The sequence below is a fragment of the Euprymna scolopes genome, chromosome 23 (genome assembly GCF_053919585.1).
Source record: "Euprymna scolopes isolate OS-2025 chromosome 23, ASM5391958v1, whole genome shotgun sequence".
Lineage (NCBI taxonomy): Eukaryota > Metazoa > Mollusca > Cephalopoda > Sepiida > Sepiolidae > Euprymna > Euprymna scolopes.
Genome location: NC_136504.1, coordinates 104025941 through 104046817, shown reverse-complemented (window position 1 = coordinate 104046817; position 20877 = coordinate 104025941). Strand labels below are relative to the sequence as shown.

At 36.6% G+C, this 20877-nt stretch overlaps 1 protein-coding gene across 1 annotated transcript; it reads left to right on the top strand.

Moving 5' to 3' along the window:
- Positions 1-4726: 4726 nt before the first annotated feature.
- Positions 4727-20222, top strand: LOC145246100 (uncharacterized). Its single transcript, XM_080107942.1, has 2 exons — positions 4727-4867; positions 17301-20222. Exon 2 carries the CDS (start codon positions 17569-17571, stop codon positions 18436-18438), a length of 870 nt encoding a protein of 289 aa, XP_079964068.1. The 5' UTR covers positions 4727-4867; positions 17301-17568; the 3' UTR covers positions 18439-20222.
- Positions 20223-20877: the final 655 nt, after the last annotated feature.

Genomic DNA, 20877 nt, shown 5'->3' with positions numbered 1-20877 from the left:
CCCCTTTTTTATTATTTTGCTTGGGGCAGAGAAATTTAATTTGACTTAAACGTCTTGTTTAAGTACGCGTAATATAGTAATTTCGCTTCTTTTCACAAGTTTCTTTTTTCATGAATTATTATCTAACTCATCGTTTCTCGTAATTTTGGATATGTTACTAATTGAAACTTTAAAATTACATAAGTACTATTTGTTTCACTTGAAATTCAATAGTTCTTTGCTTGTAAGTGCTTAAATTTGATTTAAGATGATATGTTCCCGCTCCCATCACATATTGAAATAAATAAAATTAAAATAAATTGATTTGTAATTCGTTAAATCTAAGGTTACAATCAGGATTCGTTTCTGGGGTTCGGGAAGGAGTGAGTCACTCGCTCGACAACAGCACGTTTCTGCCCTCTTCTTTTCCAATCGACCACACCTGGCCTCTCGCCACCAATGTCACACCGCACAATCTGAACGTCAGCAACACGAAATACTTTTCAAGCGAAGATGTTCACGACTCTTTTCTTTTTGCCTTTCGTGTATATAAATGAGCTAGCCACCCTTTCCTTCTTCTTTCCCAATGAGCGATGCAGATACGCCCTGCACGTTTTTTTTTCTAACCATATACCTCACACGCTCAGGGGGGATCTTCGAGATCAATAAGACACTTCATAATCCTTCATTCAAGCAGGCCTCCTCCTCTCACGTCTTGTCTCTCTGGGGGACAACTTCCTGGGGATTGACGTTTTCAGGTTCACTACAGACATTCTCGTCTAGTTGAAAAGAATCACAGTGTGGGGCTTAGTTGAATTGGGGTGCATTGTTAGCTTTTTGGTGGATCTCGACTTCCTCCTCTTCACTGCCATCACTGCGCACCAGCAGGGTTACACAACGCAGGTCTAGGATATGCCGGGGGAATGCCATTCATCATCATGTTGTTCTTCGACTGTGTTCCCGTTACGACCCCCCTCCCCCAGCGAGTGGTACATTTTGCATCGGGGGGCTTCACCCACTTTAATGATAGTTTATTCACCCTCAACTCCTACCGTTTTGTTGTATGGATGCTGCCACTTATATGCGAAGATGGCTCTATGAGGCACAGTTGTCTCATCTTGTCTGGTTTCTGGTGAGATGTTGTACCAAAATACCGCCTCCATGGGTGAAATGTTGCTTTTTTCCGCAGCAGCCTTGATGGTGCGATGATTCCTCTTCACTATCCCATTGCCACTTGGCTGATACGCTGCCCTAAAAAATTGCCTTACTCCCCACTTATCACACACATCTTTAAAGGCTTTTGATCAGAAAGCGGGGCCATTGTCCATTAACAGTTCCTCAACCGCCCCCCCCTCAAATATTTCTTCGATGACCCCTCCGATCGCCCATGCAGCTTCTGTCCTGATCTCTCTCCATATGGCAAACTTCCCCGATCCACTGTCGACCATCGACAGATAAAGCTTATAGCGATAATGGGTCACATCAATGGCCAATCGCTTCTAGTCCTCCACAATGTGTCACTCCTGCTTCATATCCGGACGTTTCAGAGCCTATCGATTGGCACTCCTGACAGTGCTCCACTACCTCCCTGACCTCCTTCTCGGTGGTTTCTGGGTAAACCACTCTTGCTAGGAATAACATCCCTTCTCGACCAAAGTGGTGCATTTCATGTAACTTTTTAACTGCCTCCCCTACACAGCATACTGAGGAAACCTCCTTTCTCTCTTGCAGCCAGGCCTTCTTTACCCGTGTCATCAAATCCGCCTTGTTCTTTTCTGATGGAACCAGCACTACAGATACCCTCAACGGGAATTCCACTATCAAATCTGCGAGTGCTCCGAGCCTGCGCTTAATCAGCATTTCTGAAGTACCTCTGATACCTAACTCTCTTATCGCCAGTCACTGCCGACCTGATCCATGAAACTACCATTGCTGAATTGGATTTGATTTCAATTGTTTTCAATCCCCACTTTAGGGCCAGATTGATTCCTTTCATAGTGGCCTCCAGTTCGGCTACATTGATATGGGAATAGTCATTTTTCTTTCTTAGCCATGCTGCATCTTCCACAGTTACACTTCCCATCTTTAATACAACGCTCAGTGCCAGACTGCTGGCATCGCACCAAATCATCCCCGCGTCTCCGCTGCTGATGTATCATTCCCCCTTTACTGGGTCTTCTTTCGTCACTCTCGCGATGATTTCTTGTAGTATGTTCTTGACCTCCTTTGTCACACAGCCCTCCCAGCTATCAGTGCCAATTTGTCATTTAATAAAGCTGCACGCTATCCTGAGCAAGCCGGCAATTGGATAGTGTCCCACCAGTCTCCCGCAGACTGAGAAGTGTTCTCATTTTGTCAAGTCGGTTCCGATTTCGGGTATTGCATTCCCTCGTCTAAAGACAAGGATTCCTTTGCCATCTCGACATAGTTTCAACCCCAACACTGCTCCTCCATCCAGGGACTCTGTCAGTTTTGCAGTCAACCCATACCTCGCGACATGGCCTCTCACTTTCTCCGCTGTCACCTCTGCTTCCTACACGAGAATGTTATCAATGTATGAACTAGTGGCCTTGTCCACTGTACAGTCTTTACTCAGCACTGTATTCAGCACAGCAGTCATAATTTTGGGGGCTGACCTCAGCCCAAAGTCTAACCTCGTCAGGCAATACATCTTCCCCTTGTACCGGACCAATTGATGTTACCAGAGTTTTTCATCTATATGGATCTGGAGATAGGCCGACTTCAGGTCGACAATCTTAGTGGCCCGCTCCATCCTCCTCCATTTCCTCATAACCTCTACACATACGTCAATCCCCTTTCCAGTGTGGCAGTGTACATATCTGTTTAATTCTCTGAAATCCAGTACCGGCCTAATTTTGTTCTTTGTGGGTTGAACAACCGTCAGTAATGGTAGCACTCCTTTTTCTTCCCCTGTCCACGGTTTCAGAATTCCCTACTTTATCCACTTCTCCACTTCTTCCTCGAATCCTTTTCTTATTTCTCCTCACAGTGTTTTCTTGTAGCAGCTTACTTTGTTTCGTAGTTCCGGAGGCTCCGAGATCCATTTCCATTCCACCGTTCACCTCTCACCATCGAACCTCACCAAGAAAACCTCGTCCTCAATGTAGCAAGCCTCCGTTTTTTTCATTCTGATGTTTCTATCACCTTCCACTCCTGCCATTCCTACTGCGCCGAGGCGTCCAAAATTACTTGGCCCCCTCTCAACGTAGCGCCCCCCCCGTTGGTTGATCGCACTTACACCTAAAACCACATCAACATCACCAACCGGACGATCCAACACCAGGGCTCGGAGTCCAATAGGCACACCTTGCACCAGTTCTTCTGATGTTGTCTCTCCTAGGCATTTCACCTCCCTGCCATTAACGGTTTTAATACTCCTGGCTCTGCTCCATGATCTAATGACATTCTTCGCTACCAACGTTGTGGTGCAGCCTGTGTCAACAAGGGGCATGACTCTCTTCCCATTGACTACTACCGATAACTGAGGCAATGTTTCATTGTGCGCCATTTCCACATAGAAGAGGGAAACACTGGCGCAATGGCTCCCCTTCACTCGTTTCCCTGGTCTCATGAAGCAACACAATAGCAGCTAATGTGCCCACTCGTCCACATCGGTAGCAGGTGACTCCCCCCCCCAGTCTCTTTGCAGTCCTTGAGTAAGTGAGGACCCTGGCGCTGGAAGCACTTGATGGCAGGTCTCCCCTCCTGTCGCCTCGCTGCCTGACTCTCGTCATTCAAGTGGGGCCTCGTACACTTATTTCCACTCAGAGCTGCAGCCACGATTGGGCCCTTGACATTCTTGTCTAGGACTCTGGCGTGGACCAAGAGATCGTCCATTTCCATCATATTGATCTCAGTGATTCTCTGCATGTTCGCGGAGATTTCTTCTGGGAAGCCGTTCACTAGGTATAGCTTTACCGTCATCTCCAGGTTCCTCCCCACGTAACCAACCAATCCTGCCAGTCTCCTGATCTCCACAGCAAAGACGTCAACACACTCGCCGGTCCACCTCAAACTTGCAAGCTTGCCGAGTGCTTCAAATGGACTCTCAGCGAAAGCCAATTTCTGTCTTTGCTCCACTGAGGCAAGGTGGTCTCCCTTATCTTCATCGCGCATCTGCTGGTAAATAGTGAGAGCTTCCCCCACTAAGTATAGCGGCAACAGGGTGACCACCTCTTCGATTTTTTGCAACCTTGCCGCCATCTTCAATTTTTCAGCCATTTAATTAGTCACCCTCCCCAGTGAAGGGTCTCAACATCTAAGTGTTCAGTCTTCAGTCAGCCATGTTAACCTGCTTGACACGCTGAAATAACTTCTAAGGTTACAATCAGGATTCGGTTCCGGGGTTCGGGAAGGAGTGAGTGAGTCACTCGCTCGACAACAGCACGTTTCTGCCCTCTTCTTTTCAATCGACCACACCTGGCCTCTCGCCACCAATGTCACGCCGCACAATTTGAACGTCAGCAACACGAAATACTTTTCAAGATGTTCACGACTCTTTTCTTTTTGCCTTTCGTGTATATAAATGAGCTAGCCATCCCCTTCTTCTTTCCCAAAGAGCGATGCAGATGCACTATGCAGATACGCCCGGCACGTTTTTTTTTTTTTTTTTTTTTTTTTTCTAACCATATACCCCACATTAAATAACCGTAACAATGCCAAAGTGGTTCACTTTATTTATTTATTTATTTATTTACTTACATCTGAAGTTTTCTGCGGAGTTGATTTTCTGCTCGCCATCTTGAATTTCAGATTGACTACCTTCAACCTATATCTTGTCTTTTTATTCACAAATATTATCGTGTTAACATTTAATAATTTACCGTCTGCAAATCTAATAATTAATACGAAAGGCGTGTGTATACAAGTAAGTATAATGTTTAATAAGTTTATTTATTTTACCGTTATTAATTATTGCAAATGATTTCCTTATGAAGCGAGGGTAAGTAATTTCTGTTTGAAAAGTGTCAATATTAATTTACACCTGAAAAACTTTTCTAATAATTATGAAAATCGAGAAAACAAACTGGTATTAATAATATTTATACAAAACTTTAATGGAAACATATTTAAAAAAAAAAAAAAATTTATCTTACGCTTATCGTGCTAATTAATATATTTACATATTAACGTGGATCATATTCATAGAAGCTATCGTATTATTTTTGTGTTATTGGAAATTTGATTAATTAATTAAAATTAACTAATTAAAAAAATAGAAATATTAGATTCTACATTTTATAAGGTTTTTACATGGAAACAGCCTGAAAGAGTAGGTGGTAAAAGTAAAACGCATCCACACCTCGCACCATATATATATATATATATATATATATATATATATATATATATATATATATATATATATATATATTAGGCACCGCCAAAAATGGCCGCAAAATCAAGTTCTTGTTGTTTTTTAAAACTAAATTACATTTATTAAAATCCATTATTTCTGAGTAACTTTTTTTTTTCCAGAAAGATAAAACCCTGAATTTTATCATATAGAAAACAGAATAATGTGAAACTTTTTCTACTATTTTTAATTAAATTTTAAATGTTAAATTTTCCCAAAAAGTTAACAATTGACATTTTTTGTCTTGCACAAAAAACGTACTTAAATATTTAAAAAAAAAAGGTTTTTGAAATAATTAATTTATTTATTTATTGTCTAACTAAGATTTAGGATGATTTTCTAAGAGAATATGCAAAAATATTATAATATAAGTACCTGAATTTCAAATAATTCCACTTATTCATATAGGTAACCAGATATTTCGCGTTCATGTAGAGTCGAGAGCGACTCTGTTTACGTTTGCGGATTATAAGAAGAAAACTATGGAAGACCAAACAGGCCAAAAAAACTTATTTTTCTGTGACGAAAATTTCAATGTATTATAAAGCTGAGGCTGGCCAGTACCAGATGGGTGACCATTTGTATGAGTTTGGTTTTTAATGTATATGTGTGTGGGGGCCAGACTCCCCAAAATGGGGGGGGGCAATTTAAAGCAGAATAAAAAAAAATTATTTCAGCGCGTTTGGTCCACCGTAGTCGAAAGGCGGCAAATGTTTTCAAACGGGATCGAAAAAAATGATGCTATTTTTAACACAAAGGGCACAACATTTATCGAATTTTTTTTTTTTATATCAATTATTCAAAGCATGCCCTGTTTAATAATGGTCATGCATTATTCGGCTCGCTAAAAAAAAATTGTTAATTTATTTATCAAAAATTTTAAAATGGCTTTTTTCGTATAAATATTAAAAAAATTTTTTTTTTGTTTTGCTTAACTTAAATTAATTATTTTACTTAACATATTCACCGAATTTCACACTTCAAAACTCAAAAGCGGGATAATTAAACACAATCGAAGTTCTGATATTCAGACGTCAAAATAAGGTATGCAAACAATTTTTTTTTTTTAATCTATAATTCTGTCCCTTACAACAACACAATATGTTTTGTTCAGTTTCAGATGATTATTTTAAGCATATTTGTTCCCACTTCAAAACAAGGGGGGTTTTGTAAGCAAAAAAAAAAAATATATATAAATATCGTTTATGAAAAATAAGTACACTGTTATAAAGTTCATTCTTCTCCTAATAATCGCTGAAAATTTCGTATTGATCGGATAATTACCTGATTTTTGGTAGATTTTTAAAAAGACGGTCCGTCAAAAAGTACTGACCTACCCCCCCAATTTTGGCGGTGCCTAATATATATATATATATATATATATATATATATATATATATATATATATATATATATTATTATTATTATTATTATTATTACTATAGGAGATGTAGAACAATTTTTCAACAGAGAAAAAGGCGTTTTTTATTCATGTTTTCTTGATGTCTTCCTAGTCTTGCAAACGCATATTCAAAAGTGCGCCCGATTTTACTCGATGAGTAACATCGATGTAATAGATTTAACACCTGAAAAATTTAAAATTAAACAAACATACATCTAATAACTGTAGCTACTCATTTGAAAATTTAATTTTCAACCGATTGGTATATTTTTTGTTTAATTATCGATTTTTTTTTAATTGTTCTACGATCCTAAGATAACGTAGATAACAATGTTTTAAAATGTAATTTTGCTGTCTTTGATATCAGGTATTTATTAATTTTTTTTTTTTTGTTACAGTTTTTTTTCTGTTCTGTTAGAAATTGTTAATTGTATATTTTTTTAGACTTAAAAGTGATTACTTTCGTATACTAATGTGACATTGAAACGTATTATTATTATTATTCTTATTAGTAGTAGTAGTAGAAGTAGCAGTAGTTGTAGTAGTAGTAGTGGTAGTAGAAGAGGTCGAAGAATATATTGTCTTTCAATTATAGTTTTCCCTAATTATCATTATTGTAAGTAGTAGTAAAGGTTGGTTTTGGTTTAACTCATTTTTTGAAATGTTTATTAACATTATTATTATTATCATTATTATTATTATTATTATTATTAGTAGTAGTAGTAGTAGTAGTAGTAGTATTAGTAGTAGTAGTAATAGTATTCTTCTTCTTCTTCTTTTCATTATTAGTAGTAGTAATAGTATTATTAATATTATTATTAGTAGTAGTAATAGTAGTTATATTATCATTTATTTATTTCCGTCATTATTACTTATTATTATTATTATTATTATTATTATTATTCCATAGTAGTCACAACCTTTGAATATTTTTAGTTGGATTTATTTTTTCTTGAACATCATGTCAATTCTTTTTACTGTATTACATTCTAATACAGCTTGACTATCTAAACTGCTGAGTCCTTCAGCCTCACTTTCTTTCTCACTTTGAGCCGGAACTTTCTTTAGGGAGTGACTTTCCTCTCCTCTCACCGTTTTCTCTGCTTGAACATGAAGTATAATGGGGGGGGGCGGAGTTCACCTCAAATACACAAACGGAATGTTCAAGAAAGATTATCGCTACAGATCTCTGTCTCCACTCTCGTTGCCTTCTCTCCTGCCCGATCGGGAATAATCTCCCAGCACCGAGAAATGAACATCGTTTTATGGTTTCCATCTTCACGCAAACACGAGTTTATGCAAGAACGGATGAAATAAAAATGCGGGCTGCCATGTTTGTTCTTCCTTTTCTTCACCTGAACTCACTCGCTGAGCATCCGCTGTAAGACTTGTCTTTCTTGCTTCTAACCACATGCCTCCCTGATCTCAAGATCACATTTCGTAGTCTCTCATCCACTGTGGCGATCGACTCTCTCTACTTGGCCTCTGAGGTGTCTCGTTCTCCTCCTGTGGCTGCACACTCCCCTCCACTGCTTCGCCCTCCACTGGTCTGACGTTGAGAATGTGCCTCAGGACTCCTTCCACCACAATGTTGTTACTAGTGTTCCTCCCAGTCACACGACCTCTACTCCATAGTGTGATGCAGCGCGCCCCCGGTGGCTTCACCCATACCTCGTCCCCGAGTTTAATTGTCCCTGTGGCCTCTACTTCTCAGCTTGCCGGCTCCACCCTGGGATGTCTCCAGGAATATGCAAACGTTGACAGTTGCGGGACCGTCTCTGGTACTTGTCCCAGTTTAGGCGACGTGTTATACCAGAAGACGGCTTGCTTATGTGAGGTGCCTCCTCTTTCCGCAACTGCCTTTATGGTGCGGTGGTTTCTCTTCACGATCCCATTGCCACTGGGTCTGTAGGCAGCTCTGAAAAATTGTTGGATCTTCCATTTCTTCAGTATTTCTGTCACTGCTACTGACTTGAATACCGTCCCATTGTCGGTTAACAACTCTTCCACGGGCCTCGCTCCAAAAACACCTCATCAAGGATTGCCGCTATTTCATTGCCTGTTCCTCCACGTAGCTTCTTCCATAGGGCAAATCGCCTGGGCCCACAGTCAATCATAGTCAGGTAAAGTCTACCCCTGTAATGGGTGACATCGCATGCCAGTCTCTCCCAGGTCCCACTCATCTCCAATTGGCCAGCTTCATGCGTGCTTGGAGAAGGATCAATCGACTGACATCTGTCACATGTCCTGACCACTTGCCTCACTTGCTCCTTGGTGATCCTCGGGTCGACTTTTTTCACTAAGTACCAAGTCCTCTTTACCCCCATATGGTGCAAATTGTGCAGTTCTCGCACGCCAACATCATCTAGATCCGATGCAGCAACAACATCGTTCTTTGGCAACAGCCAACTCTTCTTCACTCTCGTGAGAGCATCTGCTCGGTTCTTTTCAGAAGCCACCATGTCTATGCGAAGCTTGAAACAAAACTCTTGCATCAGCTCAGCCAGCACCCGAAGCCTGCACTTCACTAACATCTCCGCAGCCCCATTCGTTTTTATCCATTTTTCGCTTGAAATGAGAGACTTTAGTCAAGCAAACACTGTGGCAGAGTCTGTTTTGATGCAGATGTCACGTAGTCCCCATTTCAAGGCCAGATTGACTCCTTTTATTGTCGCGTCTAATTCCGCCACATTGATGTGGCTGACGTCATTCTTTTTCCTCAACCAGGCTGCATCTTCTGCAACTACTCCTCCAATTTCCAAAACGACCCCTGTTGCTATGCTGCTCGCATCGCACCACACGACTCCATCCAATGTTCGCGGTATGTTCCAGGTTCCCCGGACTGGGTCTTGCCATTCTGCTTCTTTCAGGAGCTCTTCCATCATGGCGACCGTTCTTTCTCCCACCTTATCATTCCATCCTCATCCTTCGGCGTGTCTCTTTATGTAGCTGCATGCTGGTCTAAGCCAGCTAGAAACGGGGTAATGTCTGATCAACTTTCCACATATGGAAAAAAGTTCACGTCTGTTGAGCTCCTGCTTCAGTTGTTGGATCTCATTTCTCCTGCAAAATTCTAGGCCGTTTCAGTTTTAGGCCCAAAGCAGCCCCTCCGTCTAATTTTTCCGGCTCTTTGGCGACCAACCCGAACCTCTTCAAACGAGCCACCACCTCCTTGGCAGTTACCACAGTCTCATTCACCAGAATGTCATCTATGTATGAGGTCACTACCCCATCTCCCTTTCCCATTGTCTCTAGAATCTTCCTGAGGATAGTTGACATAATCTTGGGTGCCGAATTTAACCCGAACCCCACTCGTGTAAGGCAGTAGGTTTTGCCTTTGTACTTGACTAACTGATATTTCCAGAGCTTCTTGGCAACATGGAGTTGTAAATAGGCAGATTTTAGATCTACCAACGTAGATGCGCCATTCATCTGCCTCCATTCCCTAATGGTCTCACTACACACATCTACGGTGTCGCCTCCCGTATGGCACTTAACGTGGCCGTTCAGCTCTCGGAAATCCAGGACCGGTCTTACTTTCCCTTTAGTTGTTTGCAGAACAGCCATCAACGGCAAAATGCCCAACTCCACGTCATCCGTCCAAGGCATCAGTATCCCCTCCTCAATCCATCGGTCAACTTCTTGCTCAAACTCCTTTCTCGCCCCTCCTCTAAGCGAATTTGTGTAGCACGCCACCCTGTTTCCGCTCGCTGAACTCCAAATAGAGGGCCAGTGCGTTCCCTTCTAGAAACTGGTGTTACTGTGGCCACATCATCCAGCCTCTTAATCCTTGCTACAAGGTCCGCTTTTTTAAGCCACGCCACCACATCACCATCGCCATTAAAAGGCTTAATCATGTTGCTTAAGCCTGCGTTGGCCATTGCCAAAATAGCTTGAAGTATAATGGGGGAGGGTCACCTCAAATACACAAACAGGAATGTTCAAGAAAGATTATCGCTACAGTCCTCTGTCTCCACTCTCGTTGCCTTCTCTCCTGCCCGACCGGGAATAATCTCTCGGCATTGAAAAATGAACATCATTTTATAGTTTCCATCTTCACGCACACACAAGATTACGCGAGAATGGACGAAATAAAAATGCTGGCCGCCATGTTTGTTCTTCCTTTTCTTCGCCTGAACTCACTCGCTTAGCACCCATGGTAAGACTTGTCTTTCTTGCTTCTAACCACAGAACAAAAGCACAGTCGCCTATCCGTCAGAGTTCGGTCCTTTTAATCCTCTCAAATATTATTAACAGGCAAGCCTTTTGCAAAATTGGAAAAGAAATTGTCTTGCCAATCAGATTAAGCCATTTATGTTGATTTTTGCTGTGGTCTTAATTGTTCCAATTGCGAAGGGATCACCTTGATTTCTTTACATTTCCAGAGTCTAACTAATTCCCATGTCAGATCTTGGTATTTTCATTTTCTTCTTCTTTCTCCTGCATTCTAGTATCAAATGAGCAGCCAACATCAATGATTGAGCAAGTCCTCTTGTTTTTATTTAGTAAAGTTATGTCGGGTCTGGAGTGTTCAAGGACGTTGTAAGTCTGTATATGCACCTTCCCAAGAAGTTTAACATTGTTGTTTTCCCAAACAACTTTTGGTTTATGCCCATACCTCTTCTCATTGTGGTCAAATCCATAGTTTGCATATATTCTGGTGTAGGACTGGAACGACTTTGTCGTGTCTCTGTTTTTTATATTGATGTTGAGCTAGCATAGGGCATTCTGATACAATATGCACTAATGTTTCTTCTTTTTCATTACACATTCTGCACATCGGTGATTCTACAGTTTTGGTGATGTATTTGATGGACCTAATGCGAGTGGCTTATTCCTGAGCTGCTATTAATGTACTCTCAGTAGATCTTTTAAGATCTCCTCTGACCAACCAATTCCAGCTGTTGTTATCTCTAAATTCAGTATTCTTAACAAATACACCATGTAGTTTCTTTATATATAATTTTTCCCCTCTCTCTTGTAATCTCTGACTTATCTTCACCTCAGGTATTATTATCTTTTTTCTTCTCACTTCATGTAGAAGAATTTCATGGCTTTCAGAAATATATTTTGTTAGATTTTCTCCTTCTGGTTTTACAATATCTTCCACACTAAGTAAGCCTCGACCACCTTCCTTTCTAGGTAAATACACCCCTTTCTTAGCAAAGACCTCATAAATTGTAAGCATTTTACGTGTTTTGTGTTCAAACATTTCAATTCATCTACATTTCAGTCAAGTATACCAGCAGTATATCGAATGATAGCTACTGCTCTAGCATTGATGCCATATATTGTATTCCGGCTGTGGAGGTGTGATTTAAGAATAACCCTTAATCTTTTGTTGTACTCGGCTGGTACATGTTATCTTAATTTCTATGTTCTTAATCTTATCTGCTTCCTGTATCCCAAATACTTGTAGCCTCTCTGGCTATCAACATTTTTTATAAGATCTGTTGTTAGAAGTTTACCACCATCTGAATGAACTAGCTTGTCTTTTCTCATCACAAGAATAGCACATATGCCATTACTAGAGCGGTGACAACAGCATATTCTTTTCATTGTTTTACTCTTGAATATACATCCATTAATATCTTATATGTTTTTATACAGATGGATGTGGTTCTCAGTTTATTAAGCATGTCTTACTGTATCTGATATATACCTGAGAGACAAAGAATGAAAAGACTATTGTCACAGCCCTAGTCATTACTAAACAATCTGATTGTGTTCATCAAAGTATCGAGCTGGTTCTCATTCTTTTCAAAAAACTTTAAGGTCATCAATAAATAATAGATGGTTGACTGTAGGAAGTCCTTTTTCCGATTTCATATGCTGCTTTCAGATTCTGTAAAAGAAATGTCAACGGGATCAAGCTGATGATAAAAAGCAGAGGGGAAAGACTATCACCCTGGAAGACCCCTCTCTTAATTTTCACTTTGCCTAATACAACATTTCTTGAAGTGTAATTGGTTTCCCATTCTTCAGGCTATTTGTTATAGATGTTCAGATGTTGGGGGGTTTTCCGAAAATTTCCAAACATTTGAGAATTCATGAATGTGGAACTATGTCAAATGCCTTATTGTAATCTACCTTGACAATATTGGTAGATCTTCTTTTGCATAGGTTAGCTCGCCCTGAAACCAATTTTCATAGCTTTTGTTTTCGTGAACAAATATTTTTTCCTTTGGGAAATCACCTTTAGTGTATAATCTTTCAAATACAATAAAAAATAGTCAGAAACCCACAAAAAATTATGATAAATCGGTTTTTAAAACTAGTTCCCCTAGCCATCATAATAACCGTGCTTTTATAGGTGTTTAAAATCAGGTATTTTAACTATTAATATATCTAAAAATATGCATAGTGCTTTCTATCAAGTGCCCTATCGTGCTAATTTCATAAAATATAAATATGTAGATTACATTTAATGATAAATGACGTTACTGCATTTATGTTTGCGTTATTAATCAAAGCAACAAAAATAATTTGCTGATACATTTTTAGGTGATTATATGTAAACTTTGTTGTAAAAATATAGCAGACACACACAAAAATATACACCAATGTAAAAAAATAACTGTTTCAAAAGCGAAATAGTTTTCTACTTAAATATTCACTCTGTTTGGATTAAAGTATATTAAAGTGCTTTTATTTATATGTCTTATTCATTCCTTCTGAATTTTGTCGACACAATGTATTCAAAATAGCGCCTAATTTTATTTTAAATGAAATTTCGATTACAAATATTTAAAAACTAGTGAATATATATAAAGCCATCGTAATACCCATGTTTTTTTTCGGTGTTAAAAAATTAGGTATTCTTACTATTCATATATCTAAAAATATGCATATTTTCTAATTCTCTATCGTGCTAATTTTATACATTGATTACATTTAATGAGAAACATCAAACTGCATCTATTTTTGTGTAATTGGAATGTTAGTAATATGCTAATTAAAACCAAAAGAAAAATTAGCTAACACATTTTCAGGTAATTATATGTAAACTTTATTGCAGAAATATAGCAGACACACACAAATATACACAAATGTAAAAAAATAACCGTTACAAAGCAAGATAGTTTTCTACTTAAATGTTCACTCAGTTTTGATTAAAGTGCTTTTATTTATGTGTTATTCATGCCTACTGAATCTTGTCAACACAGCGTATTCAAAATGGCGCCTAATTTTATTTAACATACAAATATTTAAAAACTTGTAAATTGAAAATCACGCATATAGTTACTACTAGTCGTCACTCCTTGTTTGAAAATTTTATTTTTAAACAAGCCATATATTTTCTTAGTTTTGTTTTTGTTTTACTAAAACAGTATGAAAACATAAAATGGCTTTAAAATAAAATAAAACAGATATTAAGCACATGAGTAGAAAAGTAACTGTCTTATGCTTGGTAATAGTTAACGGAATCGCATGGATATTTTAAACTACAAACCGAGGAATTAGTTTTACTTATAAAATTTACATAAAATGATCAACCAAATATCGTTTGTCCATAACAGAACTCATCATGTGTAGAATCACACTCTGACAAAATACAACCGTAGATACTGCTATTCTAAACAATAGGCTGATAGAGCCAACATGGTTTTTTTGATGGGCACTTAATGATATGCAGATCAGAAATTTAGCAGCATTTTGTTTGATAGTAATAGGTAGTAAGTGATAAAAATATATATAACAATTAAGCATGCAAGAATTTTTGCGTTTCATTCTCCTGTTTACTCGCCAGACTATGTAATATTAATTAGCCAATCATATTCATTGTTATTCCCACTCACATTTCTAGTATCCAATGTTTGTGCATTTCTAAGCCAAAATCTCACTTGGTCTTAATTTATCCTCGTTAATTTCTAGAGCGTAGGGCTTATCTCTCTTTGAGTATCAAAATGTGACATAACTTTAAGTTGAATAATTTTAGAAAAATCTGCATTCCCTATGCATGTAAATATTACCTGACTTTTTATCACTCCATAAATTTCAACGCAAAGCTTAAGAAACACTTTGCAAATTCTTTTATTAAAACGTATAAAAGCATAAAATCGCTTTAAAATAAAATAAAACACAGATATTAAGCATATGAGTAGAAAAGTAACTGCCTTACGCTTGGTAATAATTACAGAATAACCTGGATATTTTAAACTTCAAACCGAGGAATTAATTTGACATATAAAATTTAACATTAAATGACCAACCAAAATCGTTTTTCAGAAATTGAAACCAATTTGTATTATTATTTCTTTATTTTTTTAAATTTCTTAGAGATCAATTATGATGTTTTTTCTTCTGCTGAAATTATAACATGCTATGGATGAAAAAATTATATAAGTTTTGATAAGAAAATTGGTTCTTCACAATCTTGTTAAATGTAAATTTTCTTTTAATGATATTGTTATGTTTACATTATATAGATGTTTTCCGTCGTTTTATTATTATTTATGTATTACCACGAACAATGGGATTGAGAAATTGTTGGTAATATTTACAGAATCATCTGGATATTTTAAAATACAAACCGATGAATTAGTTTGACTTATAAAATTTACATAAAATGATCAACCAAAAATTGTTTGTTCATAATAGAACTCATCATGTGTAGAATCACACTCTGACAAAATACAACCGTAGATACTGCTATTCTAAACAATAGTCTGATAGAGCCAACGTGGTTTCTTGATGGGTACTTAATGATATGCAGATCAGAAATCTAGCAGCATTTTGTTTGATCCTCATCATTTCCGTCTCTTATTTTCTGACGTAAAAATAAGTACCAGCATTATATGTAACAGCATAAAGATTGGAATTCAAGTACTCCATAACACAACACACTTTTAATTTGTCCTACTTGACGACTATCAGTAGGAGTAGTCATGTCAGGAGGTGAAGGTTTTGTTTGACATAGAAAACAAACCAACATTGTTTATTTATTCTTTATTTTCTTAATTTCTTTGAGATCGATTGTAATGTTTTTTCTTCTGCATAAATTATAGCGTGTTATGAATTAAATAATTATTTTAGTTTTGATAGGAAAATTTTTCTTCACAATCTTGTAAAATGTAAATTTTCTTTTAATGATTGTGTTATGTTTACATTGCACCAATGTTTTCCGTTGTTTTATTATTATTTATCTATTGCCACGGACAATATCTACTGGTATAGTTTTTAATCAGGCAATACTGATTTTTCATGACGCATAATTAAGTAAAAACAAATAAAAAATATCGAATGAAAAACAGTTTTCTTGATCGTCTAACGTTTCTAAGAATTAAAAAAACATTGTTTATTTTTACGTCAACTGGTAATCACAATTATAATTACAACTACACCCACTTGTGTTTCATGCTTATGAAATTATCAGTGTAAGAAGTAATAATTACTGCTGGTCAGTAGATTTGAACCAAGTCATAAAGAAAATTTAGCTTCATAGATTAGCAGCATTCCGCTAAGCAACAGGGAATTAACATGAGTATTTAATAGGCGCATTCACATTAGAGAGTCAGATAGATTATACAACAAGAAGTCAGAATAGCGCAAATAGATATACATATATATGTACCTGTGTGTGTACATACACACATACATTATTATTTCATGTAGAGACTTAAAATTTATGTATCTATCTACAGTATTTACGTTAACAGTTCTCAATACGTGAGTAGAGCAAGGTAGTAAGTTATGAAAGTATATATGGCAATTAAGCATGCAAGAATTTTTGTGTTTCATTCTATTTAATCGTCAGGTTATGTAATGTTAAGTTTGCAGATTAGCCAATCATATTCATTGTTATTCCCACTCACATTTCTAGTATCCAATGTTCATGCATTGCTAAGCCAAAATCTCGCTTGGTCTGTAATTTATCTTTGTTCATTTCTAGAACGTAGGGCTTATCTCTCTTTGAGTATCAAAATGTGACATAACTTTAAGTTGAATATTTTTAGAAAAATCTGCATTCCCTATGCATGTAAATATTACCTGACTTTTATTACCCCATAAATTTCAATGTAAAGCTTGAGAAACACTTTGCAAATTCTTTTAGATTAAATAATATAAGGCTGTTGAAACGTATTTCTGTGTTTTTTTTAGGAAAATTGCCAACATGTTCTTTTAATTTACAAAAAAGTTATGTGTCAGTGGTAATATATTGATAAAATAAAAGATATGCATTTTGTTTTAACATATTAGTAAAACATTTCTTATTTGGACAACACTAACATTTTTAATTTTATGTAAATAAGTTGTTTATTTTTAAGTCTATAAAGATTTTAAAAAATGATATTGAAAGTTAAATGTAATGTTTAAGTAATTGAAAGATAATAAATAAAATTTTTAATTTATAAAAATGTATTACGTTTACACAAATCAAAAATTATACTGAACATATTTTTCTACAAAATTCTCATAAAAATAGAATAAGGTTAAATAAAAGTAACTTTTTACCTTGTTTAATTTAAGCAATAAAACAGGCTACATAATAGAAGATTCGTTTAGATCTGTTGATATTATTTTTTTTGTTTTTATTTACAGATTTAAGACTTCTATTTAAGGCGATGGTTTCCCAGTTTGGCAAAAAAGAGAGAAAACTTGTGATTGGTTTGAGATAAGTGCTGCTATATTCTTTGTAAAACTACATTATACTATTTAAGTTAAATTACATAAATACACATAAGAATGTGCAGATCAATTTACAGAATCAGTGTATTTGTATTTTGTTAAAAACAAATTTGAAAAATTATATGCCAGTACTGAGTCGGCAAAGTACACTTTTGTAAGTGTTAAAGTATCTAACGTAAACATGAAAACAAAGAGAGTAGAGAAACCGTATTCCTGCCAAGTTTGTGGGTCTGCATTTTCACAGAGGTTTTATCTAAAAAGACACATGCGAACACACACTGGGGAGAAACCTTATTCTTGCAAGGTTTGTGACTCAGCATTTTCTCAGAATTCTTCTCTAAAAAAACACATGCGGATACATACAGGAGAGAAACAATTTTCATGTCTCGTTTGTGGATTTACATTTTTTGAGAGCTGCCAGCTAAAAAATCACATGCGAATGCACACTGGGGAGAAGCCATACTATTGTGATGTTTGTAGCTCTTCATTTTCCCATAACTCTACCCTTAAAAACCACATGCGAACACACACTGGAGAGAAACCTTATTCTTGTCAGGTTTGTGGATCAGCATTTTCAATGGCTTCTTCTCTAAAAAAACACATGCGAACACACACAGGAGAGAAACCATATACTTGTCATCTTTGTGAATCAGCATTTATTCAGAGTGACCATCTAAAAAAACACATGCTTAGACACACAGGAGAAAAACCTTATTCTTGTCAAGTTTGTGGATATGCATTTTCGCTGAATTCTTCCCTAAAGAACCACATGCGAACGCACACAGGAGAAAAACCTTATTCCTGTCATGTTTGTGGGTGTGCATTTTCTCAGAGTTCACTTCTAAAAAGACATATTCGAACACATACAGGAGAGAAACCATACTTGTGTAATATTTGTGGATCTGCATTTTCACAGGATTTTAATTTAAAGACTCATATCCGAACACATACGGGTGAGAAACCATATGTTTGTGATGTCTGTGCTTCCGGATTTTCAGAGAGTTCTAATCTAAAAAAACACATGAAAATACATACAAAAGAGAAATCATAGTATTGCCTAGTTAGTGCCTATTCATTTTTACATATGGAATTCTGGAACAAAAAACAATCGGGAACACATAATAGATATGATATGGAGCAAGCACGAAAAAAACTGCACTCATTATCTATGTCACAATCGCAAATGATTTTGTCCTTAAAAGAGCTGAATGAGAAAAGATAAAATACAAGGACCTAAAAAATGACTTAGAAACGACATGGTCTCTGAAATAAATAAACATTATACCGGTTGTGATAGGAGCAACTGGCTTAATAAAAAAGAATCTTCAGAAATACTTAGATGCGATTCGTGGAAGACCAAGCTGTAATCAAATACAAGTAGCAACCATAAAGGGAAGAGCATCTATCCTGAAAAGAGTCATCGGATATAAATTTAAATTATAAAAGAGGAGGGAGTCCCTTGATCTCTGAGAACTTACTGAAGTAAAATAAATCAAGCGAAAAACCATATGTTTGTGATGTCTGAGGTTCTGCATTTTCAGACAGTTCTAATATAAGTAAACACATGAGAACACACACAAAAGAAAATCCTAGTCTTGCCAAGTTTGTGTCCATTCATTTTTACATTTTACTGGAATTCTGGACAAAAAACATTTGGGAACATAAAAGCGACTTTAATCTTTTTAAACATGCAGATCTCTACGCTTAAAGAATGAACACATTTCAATACAGAATCGTTTGTGAAAATGATAAACATGCTGATAGATAGCAATAATAATTGCTACCAATAATAGAATTAACTTTTGTCAAACTTTTTTAAATCTTAAATTGAAATTATATACATACTAGCATGTGTACCTGGCGATGCTTGGGTCGACATGAAGTTCCGTTTTGAACAAACCTGCTATACTAAGGATTTTAATCATTTCCATCGTGGGCAACGTCGATACTCTCACAACAATTTAAAAAAATAAGAGGGGAAAAAACATGTAAATGTAATCGCCCCCTCCCAAATTACATGATACCCTTTTCACCAGACATTTTGGTAGAAGTTATGCAAAGAAAAGAAGCTATTCTCCAGATATTGAGCACTTTTTGATGCTCGTGTGCTGAAGCCCCCCCCCCAAAGAAATTAAAATAAATCAATCAAAACAACTTTGGTTTCAATAAAAATAGCAGCGAGCGACTGAAAAAAAATAACTGTAGGCAGACTCCAACCTGAAATGCAAATAAAGGGAAAAGCTAATTTGCAAACAACTTTGCCCACTGTAGAAATAATAACGTTTATAAACATTAACACATTTGAAAAATTAAAGAACAAAATGGAATTCCTTTTATTGGCTTGTTTTTGTGTTTTTTGTAAAGGCACTTTCTTTACTGGCTTTTTTTTGTAAATAAAAGAAATTTTCGACTTGTTTCTTTTTTTTTGGGGGGGGGGGACAATTCCCAGAACGCTCAAAGATTTTGCATAGTCGTTTCAAAAATAATAAAAACAAATAAATAAGTTCTTTTCATTTATTTGTAAGTGTTTTATTTATTTATTTATTTAGTTTTTAATATTTAAAAATAAAGCAAAACATCTTTCTGTCTACACGAAATTATTTTTTCATGCTAGAAACTTATTGCGATTACCAAATTATTTTATGTGAGGAAGAGTTTCTTTTTTTTATCTTTCGAACTTCGGAAAATAATGAAAAACTAATAAGGTTGGATAACTCTACCCGTTTCTAAAAAGATCCATGTCGGAAATAATAATTCGAAATAAATTAAATTAAATATATTATCAATATAATTATTATTTAACGTTGATGAAATAACAATCTTAAATAGTACGCTAGAAACTTTATCTAACATACGAGGGGCGTGCAATAAGTAATGCCCTTGACCCACTTCCAGTTGAAATTTTGCGTGTGCAATCATTTATATCTCTCCTGGTTATGTAGCAAATTACAGCACTGAACTAATTGTGGTTTCTGTTTTACAAGTGATAGAACTGAGTCAGATGTGAAATGGAGCCTGTTGAATGTCAAGCAGTGATCCGGTTTTTATATTTGAAAGGACGCACACCACAGGAGACTTTTGATGAAATGAAAGAAACTTATGGTGATAATGCCCCATTATATGACCTTGTAAAACGCTGGCATCTTAAATTCAAACATGACCGGAAGTCTGTGGAAACAGCTCCCAGACCTGGTCGCCCCCCTTCTGCCATTGATGAGGTATCTGTCCGTCAAGATGAGGTTGCCATTTTGGAAGATTGGCGCATTACTATTCGCCAAATAGCCCAAGATGTCAAGATTAGTTCAGGGTCTGTGGAAACTATCATTCATTACCATTTGCGTATGTATAAGGTGTCTGCCCGATGGATTCCCAGGCTGCTCACACCATTCCAGAAGCAAGAATGCGTCGAGTCCTCGAGGATGAATTTGGAGATATGCCGAGAAGATGAGTCAAAGTTTTTCGAAAGACTGATTACACAGGATGAAACCTG

What these genes read in the sequence shown, in the direction of transcription:
- LOC145246100 (XM_080107942.1), top strand. Translation starts at nt 17,569, where the DNA reads ATGAAAACAAAGAGAGTAGAGAAACCGTATTCCTGCCAAGTTTGTGGG.